An 8,804-nucleotide genomic window follows, 5' to 3' on the forward strand; every position below is an offset into this window, starting at 1 on the left:
TTTTGTAGCTTTTTTTTTTTTTTTTTTTGCCAAGGGCTACTCTGATTGTAAAATCTCTTATTCGTTTTTAATGATATTTACATTTTTAGCAAAAAAAAAAGTGTAATAAGACTGAACATGTTAACGAAGAAAAAAAATCCAAAATTAAACCTTTTATTTTATCCTTTTTAATATTAGTTAAAATGAAGGGTGTTTACAATGAAATATATTTTTAGATAAATATCGTAAAATTGATATTATATATGCAACTGTATGTGTAATGTTATTACGGTAGAATTTAGCCTGTAAATGTGTTCATTATATCTATAAAAAATTGAGGTTCTCATTTATCCTAAAATTGAAACATTTTCTATTTACGTAATTTATATTTATATGCTAGTGATTAATTTTTGTAAATATCGATTGCAAATATTAACAATTTCTTCAAAATCTGAAATTCTTTCAGTTCGATTGATTTATGAAAATTTTGGCTAAAAGCAAAAAAAAACATAGAAATATGTCAATATTCCTTTTTCAGAAACCTCTATGTAAGTGAGTTGGATGAAATGTATGTGTTGTGGATAAGACCAACAGTAAGAAGTATTGTATTTTTCTCTTATTGGTTAATAATATAGTTTTCAGTTGGAATTTGAAGACCAAACATATTTCGCACACTGAATAAAACTGGTGAGTATCCAACAATTCATCAAATATACTTAGTCCATATTTTGCAATGAGATAATTAATTGCAATTTTTAATGATACAAAACTGTAACCAGTTAGAATGAGAGGTCATATGGTTTTCAATTTATTTTTTATTTTTACTTTTTTTAGCTACAGAGAAACAGAGTTAGGGAGTAAAATCTGAGAAAAGATAAAATAGTGTAGTGGAGTCGTGGGAATCAAGTTTATAATATAGAGTATATGTCCTCATCCTCAAAAGTCAAGAGTCTAGGATTTGCTTTATGTTCAGATTTTTGAAAAAAAAAATATCCTTCTTTTTTTTTTTTTCTAGTTTGGTGATTTATTTGCAGGGTCATGTGACATTCTTTTCCGTTCTGATCAACAAAGCTGTCGCAAGCTAAAATCCATCCTGCAAAAATATGAAGCAGCATCAAGTCAGAAGATAAACCAACCAAAATCCTCAATCACTTTCTCCGCAAAAACACCACTTTTCATGAAAAATCAAGCTAAACATCTACTGGAAATCCATAAAGAGGGAGGCCAAGGTAAATATCTTGGCCCACCAGAGATTTTTGGTAGAAAGAAAAAGGATATGTTTACCTCTAAAGTTGACCGCATCAAGCAGAAAGCCCTCAGTTGGTCCTCGTGTTTTCTCTCCACGGCTGGGAAGCTCACTATGCTCAAATAGGTCCTGTCAGCAATGCCAACGTACACCACGTCCTGCTTCCATGTACCTGGTTCACTATGTAAATGTATACAATCAGCCCTTACAAGATTTTGGTGGGATACTCAAACCGAAAAGAAAAAGATGTCATGGATCGCCTGGAAGAAGATTACAAAACCAACAAAACTTGGAGGCCTAGGAATCAGAGATATAAAGCATTTTAACAAGGCTTTATTGGCAAAACTAAGCTGGAGACTGTTGACTAAACCTCATTCCCTCCTAGCTAAAGTCCTCCTAGGAAAGTACTGTAAAACATCACCTCTCTTGGAATGTCGGGTCCCATCCTCAGCTTCTCATGGTTGGAGAAGTATCTGTCTAGGAAGAGATCTGCTCTTATCCAATCTTGGCATGCTAGTGGGCTCTGGTGAATCTATCTCAATATGGAGAACCCCATGGTTATCTGTCTCCACACCTCTAGCCCCAATGCCCCCCCCCCCCCCCCCCCCCCCCCCCCCCCCCNTCGCTGATCTACTCCTACCAAACTCAAAGGAGTGGGATGTGGAGCTTATTTGAAGCATCTTACCAAGCTATGAAACAGAGATTCTGCTTTTAAAACCAAGCATCAGAGGTGCTAAGGATACTTGGGCATGGCTACCTACAACAAATGGCTTTTACTCGGCCAAATCTGGATATTTTGAGTCTACCAAACCTGAGGAAGACTATAATAGTGCTGCCCATGAGTACTCCAACAGTACAGGAACCTTAAAACTTCCCCAAAAACACATTTGGTCCCTTAAAACTTCCCCAAAAACACATTTGGTCCCTTAAAACTTCCCCAAAAACCAAGCTGTTCCTCTGGAAAACTGCTCAAAACGCCCTACCAGTAGGTGCAAACCTCCTACACCGCTCTATCAGTGATTCAGCTAAATGTCCCCACTGTGATGAAGAAGAAACTACCCTTCATCTTCTATTCCAGTGTTCCTTTGCGAAGCGAATCTGGTCCCTGCTCCCAACGAAGCTCTTGCTACAACCGGATTCCATAAACTCAGTTATAGAGGGGATTGTCAAAGCAAACAACCTTATCTGTCTACCCCCAACTGACATTAGATTTGGCCCTATTTTCCCATGGCTCCTATGGTCGATCTGGACTACCCGTAATCAACTAATCTTCAGCAAACATGGGATCTCTGTAGAGGAAACCCTACTTCTCGCTATGGTAAGAGCCAAGGAATGGAAGAATGCTCAATCCTCCCACCCCAGATCTGATAAACCTCCCAAATTGATACCCCAAGCTCCACCACCCCGATCCAATCTCACCTGTTTCACTGACGCCTCTTGGAGTGACGGCGAAGCAGGTTTGGGCTGGGTGATTAAAGACCAGTTTGATCAGATCCGGCTGACAGGATCAACATCGTTGAATCACGTCGGCTCCCCGTTGATGGCCGAAGCGCTGGCAACTCTCACTGTCGTAGGAGTTGCACTCGAATCGAACATCAGGGACATCTCTTTCACTTCCGACTCGCTTATGCTTGTCAAAGCCCTGAATCAGAAGCTCCAACAGAAGGAACTTCATGGGACTCTCCATGATGTCCTTTCTCTATCCTCTAATTTCAATTATTGCTCTTTTACTTTCATCCCTCGTACTCTGAATCGTCAAGCCGATTGTATGGCAAAGGAAGCCCTCCGTTTGTATAACCAGCTTTAATCGTTTTAATTGAAATGTCCTTTAGTTCAAAAAAAAGAAAAAAAAAGGTTAGGCCATCTGCATTGGGTCAACACTCTCTATGTTCTTAACAATTTAAAAATAAGGTTTAATGGAACAGTGGGCTTAGATTAGTGGAGATGGATCTTGTGTAAAATCTGTTTTAGGCCTGATCTTCTGTCTACGTGGCACCACCAAAGTGGGTGAGAATTTTGCAAGAGAAATAAAATAATGTTTGTGGGGTTTTTATTTTGTAGGAATAATGTTTGTGAGTTTTTATTAATAAAGTTTTTAAACTTTGTATTAATTAAATAAAATGTTTGTGTGTTTTTATTAATTAATATGTTTTTTTTGTGTTTTTCATTTATATCTTTCATGTTATTTTCTTTCATAATAATTTGGAATTGTATTTTGTGTTGGTTTTTATTTCCTACTCAATTTTAATATAAATGTTATTTTTTAAAGTTTTTAAAATTGTAATATGTTTTAGATTATTATATTATTAAATCTTATAATCTTAAACATGTTCTCCCAATAACCAACTTCTTAAACAAAAGATATAAACTAATGAACTTACATTATTTTAATAATATTTTTACTCTAAGAACACCCAAAACAGTTCTCCCATTGCAGATGCCCTACGAGCACCTCCACTGGGGAGTACTCACAGAGGTACTCTCAAATTTGGGGCCCAAATTTGATTAAAAACCCATTATTAATCCAAAAATGTTAAGTATCGGTTCTGTAGGAAGTATTTTGAGTAACCCATTAAGAATGATAGGTTCTCAAGTAAATATAAAACTGTTTTGTTTTATTCTTCCTTTTATTTTTTCGTTGATTGTATAGTGAACCCGTTTGATGTTCTTATGAGTAGAGTGTAAGTAGAGTTTGATGTTTTGTATAAATAAGTGTGTGATGTTTATGACTCTTTTGTCATGTTTTGTGGGAGGTAATCATCAACGGGATACATCGGTGGAATGGTGAAGAGTGTTGTGCTGATGCAGTGGACACAACGGTTGCAAGGTATAACTTGAAAAGGTATGGTTTTATGTTTTATGTTTGTATAACTTAGTTATATGTTCTGTATAAACAATTGTGTGAAAAAGTGTCTAGTTTGAGTTTGTGTTTCTGTTTAACTCTAATTTTGTTTGGGTTTGGTTTGAGATTGTGTTTGGTTAAATGTTAAATAAATAAAAAACCTGTTTGTTGTGTGCTTTGATGTGTTGTTGTGTGGTTTTGTGTCATTTTGTTTTTAAGTCTAGTTTGGTATCAGTTTGGTCTGAGTTTGGTTTGAGATATCAGTTTGCTCAAGTGTTTTATGTTTGAGTTTGGTGTGAGTTTGGTTTGTTTTTAAGTCTAGTTTGGTATCAGTTTGCTCAAGTGTTTTATGTTTTCAAAACTCGTTTGTTGTTTGGAAGCGTGTTGAAGAGTGAAGTATGTTGCTGTGAGGTTTAGGGTAAATGATTGTATTAAAATTTTGTATTGACTTTAACCATCAGCTTTTGGAATCAAATAACAGAGAAATTTACTGAAAAGTGATTCTTCTAACCACTCATTACCTTTTTGCTCAATAACCTTTAGTTGTAAAACACACATCAGCCACACTCGATAAATATAAACGATCATTGTTTAACACTAACCTAAACTCTTAACATTATTCTCTCCAAACCTAAACACTCAGCCTATCCTTTTCGGTTTCACTAACCTAAACAATGGATCCTAGCAACCCTTATCGTTTTTGGGATCAAAATTTTGTTGATCTTTTGAATTCTCAAAAAGACTCCAACTGTTCTGTTAATCTTATTCCTCCAAATTCCACCCAATCCTCTCATACTATTCAGTTTAGTAACCCATTCTCTTCTCAGCCTTTAAACATTAGCCCTCCATTCTCTTCACAACCTCTTAACCAGACTCCGACATCTGAATCTGAAGACTGTTTCGAGGTTACGACAGATAAGATTGATGAAGAAGGAGGCAGAGGAATTCAGAAGCGATGGAGTGTAGAAGAGGATGTCCATCTAATAAGTGATTGGTTAAACACAAGCAAAGATCCAGTGGTGAGCAACGAGCAAAGGAAAAATAGTTTCTGGAAGAGGGTTGCAGACTATTACAAAACTCATGTTGGAGGAACCGGTTCAAACGCAAGAGGGACTTCACAATGTAAGGCAAGGTGGAATATGATAAACCACCAAGTCAACAAGTTTGTTGGGTGTTACGCACAAGCGAGTACAAGAAGGAAAAGTGCAGAATCAGAAGATGATGTTTTGAGAATGGCGTATGAGTTTTACAAGAATGACATGGACAAGCCGTTTCTGCTAGGACATTGATGGAGAGAACTGAAGAATGATCAGAAATGGATCACTGAACGCCATGAAGTATGTGGCAATAAGCGGACTAAGCTTGCTTCTGAAGGAGAATTCGCAGCTACTTCGAGCAACGGTGGAGATGAGATGAGGCCTCCGGGGGTTAAAGCTGCCAAGAAAAAAGGAAAGAAACCAGCAGTTAGTAGTGATGTTCCAGATGGTTCTGTCGATAAGTTGGATAAGATAATAGCAATGAAGGATCAAGAACATGCGGCTAAAGAGAGGCATGGCAAAATGAGATTGCTAGACATCCTGCTTAACAAGAGTGAACTAACACCTACTGAAGTACTACTTAGAGACAAACTCCTTGATCAAATGTTGAGAAACATTTAGGTTTAACTCTTGTGTGTTTGCTATGTTCTCAATATTCTATCTTTTGTTTTTTTTGTTTTGTGTTTAACATAAACCTAAAATTTGTCATGTTTTGTGTTTAACTATACTTGTCTTTTTCTGTTGTTTCAGTTTTGAGGGACGACATATGAAGCATATGAAGCAGTCTCGTTGGCATCTGAAGTGAAACATGTTGGTCAACATATGAAGCAAACTCGTTGTCTATATATGTGTGATGTGTTGTGTTTGTAACCCGTGAATGGATGTTGTTTTTAGTGCCATTCACGGGTATCTCAATATTCTGTATCTTGTTTACTAGTGGTCGGCTTTTGCTTGTTTAAGGACTGTCACAACTTCACCAAAACGTGAATGTGTTTTGGGTTTATGTTGTCATGTTTTGTAACCCGTGAATGGGTATAGACTGTTTTTGTAAGGTTATATATTGATCATTTGTCTTCTCTTCTTCATTTGCTAGTTCACCCGCTTCTTAGCATTTCTATAGTTTTTTCCCTTTCCATACAAACCCATTTCTCTCATCATCATTTCTTCTTATTAAGATTTCTCTTATCAATGTTTCTTCTTATAAACCTTTCCATTACCAAATAAACAAGTTTCCATAAACCTTACAACAAAAAAACCATTTCCAATACAAAATAAACCCAACTTCCAATAAGTCTCACAACTAAACCAATTTGACTAATAATGTCTAATTGGAGTTCTGATCATGAAGTTGATCAAATGGTAGAGGAGGAAGTTGATAGTATAGTGGAAGGGATTCAGTACAACTACACTCAAGAGGAAGAACCACCAACTCCAATATTCCGAAGAGTGCAAATAAATAGAGACCGCGAAGAAGACCACACTCGGCTATGGAATGATTATTTTGGTGAGAATCCGACTTACACTCCCGCTATGTTTCGCCGTCGCTTTAGAATGAACACACCATTGTTCGAATGCATAGTCAGTACTATTGAGAATGGAGTCCCGTACTTCAGACAAAGACGAGATGCTACTAGAAGGCTCGGTCTTTCTGCACTTCAAAAATGTTCTGCAGCTATCCGTATGATGGCATACGGATGTTCGGCAGATGCGGTGGATGAATATTTACGACTAGCTGAAACAACCGCACACAAATGCCTTGAAAAATTTGTAGACGGAGTTATCCATCTATTTGGAGACGTTTATCTCAGACGACCTACAGCGGAAGACCTCGAAAGATTACTGAATATTGGAGAACAACGTGGTTTCCCCGGAATGGTGGGGAGCATAGATTGTATGCATTGGGAGTGGAAGAATTGTCCAACTGCATGGAAAGGACAATATTCACGTTGATCTGGAAAACCGACAATCGTACTAGAGGTCGTGGCATCCCAAGATTTATGGATTTGGCACGCATTTTTCGGACCACCAGGTACGTTAAATGATATCAATGTTTTGGACTGCTCACCGGTCTTTGATGATATCCTAGAGGGCCGAGCTCCAAGAGTTACATACATTGTCATTGGATGGCAATACAATATGGCTTACTACCTCACTGACGGTATCTATCCCAACTGGGCGACTTTCATCCAATCAATTACACTTCCACGTGGCTGAAAAGCAAAACTCTTTGCTCAATGTCAAGAAGCATGCCAGAAAGATGTAGAGTGTGCATTTGGGGTCTTGCAAGCTCGATTTGCGATCGTGAAGAATACCGCAGTTTTTTGGGATAAAGGGAAAATAGGGAAAATAATGAGAGCATGTATCATATTGTTTAATATGATAGTGGAAGACGAACAACATACCTACAATTTCTACAAACCATCAGAGTTCTATCACGGAGAAGGAAGCGAAACTTCTCATGTTTATCTATCGTATTTTACAGATAGACAAACAAATATACATAATTTGATGGGCATTCGAAATGACGTTCACGATCCACAAATGCATGATCGTTTGAAAAAAGACTTGATTGAGCATATTTGACAAAAATTTGGTGCAACCCATCAATAAATCTTCTTCCGAATTATGTATAATATGTTTAGTATTTATTTTAAATTTATATTTAATATTCCTAAATTTATAATATTTTATTATTTTATATTTTATGTAAAAAATTATTATTTAAATAATTGAGCAACTTTTTCTAGTGGATTGATTTTGTTTAAGTTTGTAAATGAGTTGTTTTAATTAGTTTAGTATTAATTATATAATTAATTAAGATTTGAGTAACCCATGTGGGTTACTTGGGTAGAGATGGTCTAACGCTTCAATAGTGCATGACTTAATTGCAACGTCACTAAAGTAACAACAAAACGTGGCAAGTAAGTAGTATGAGTTATTGAGTTGAGTTGGGGCGAATCTGAAATCATTTTCTTTTTCCCTTTAAGTATCTCCAAAATTAAGCTTTGTTAAAGTTTTTTTCGAACAAATGAAAAAATAAAAGCACTTTTTGTTATCCGTTCCAGAACGAACTTAGCTTTTGCCAATGTAATTTTTCTCTTATTTAAATGAAATTTAGATTTCAAAAAAAAAACGCAAGTAAAAAAATGTCATGCGTATTGCACTAGAAGGTGTGCAAATGTCACATGACTACGATTTTTTTTCACCACTCACGTGTATTAAGTCATCAATATGTGCATAAAGCTCTTGAATCGATTTACATACTTTTATTTTAAACCATAAAGAGAGATGATAAAAAGTGATGTTCCACGAATTACAAGTTTCAGTACAGTAATATATACTTGTACAAGTCTCTCTTCTCTCGTTTGTTTGTTCAATAATCAAGCACAAGTTCATAAAGACCGGTGATCGATTAAAAATAATCCAAGATTTAATCAATTTCAGAACAGAGATTTTTTTAAGTAGATTTACTTGGGAAGTTCACACGCAACTGAAAAAGAGAAGACAAAAGTCTTTTAGGTTAGAAATTTAGTTGACTCAAAGCTGCTTACTTAGTACCAAGTGAATATATATGATGTTGTCATGTCCCCAAGAAACATGATCCAAAAATTATGCAAAAGTCACCTCTTCAAGAAATATTCACAAACAATGCTGGAAATTTTAATCAATTTATTGTTGATTTTGATAATTAGACAATGGA

General features: G+C 36.1%; 2 protein-coding genes across 2 annotated transcripts; both read left to right on the forward strand.

Moving 5' to 3' along the window:
- On the forward strand, nt 4,742-5,725 carry LOC104698816 (glutathione S-transferase T3-like). The gene is made up of 2 exons (XM_010414208.1): nt 4,742-5,290; nt 5,372-5,725. The coding sequence occupies exons 1-2, from the start codon at nt 4,742-4,744 to the stop codon at nt 5,723-5,725; spliced, it is 903 nt and encodes a 300-aa protein (XP_010412510.1).
- On the forward strand, nt 6,425-7,054 carry LOC104698817. Its single transcript, XM_010414209.1, has one exon. It carries the CDS (start codon nt 6,425-6,427, stop codon nt 7,052-7,054), a length of 630 nt encoding a protein of 209 aa, XP_010412511.1.

Source organism: Camelina sativa, chromosome 6 (assembly GCF_000633955.1).
Source record: "Camelina sativa cultivar DH55 chromosome 6, Cs, whole genome shotgun sequence".
In the NCBI taxonomy this organism is placed as follows: Eukaryota; Viridiplantae; Streptophyta; class Magnoliopsida; order Brassicales; family Brassicaceae; genus Camelina; species Camelina sativa.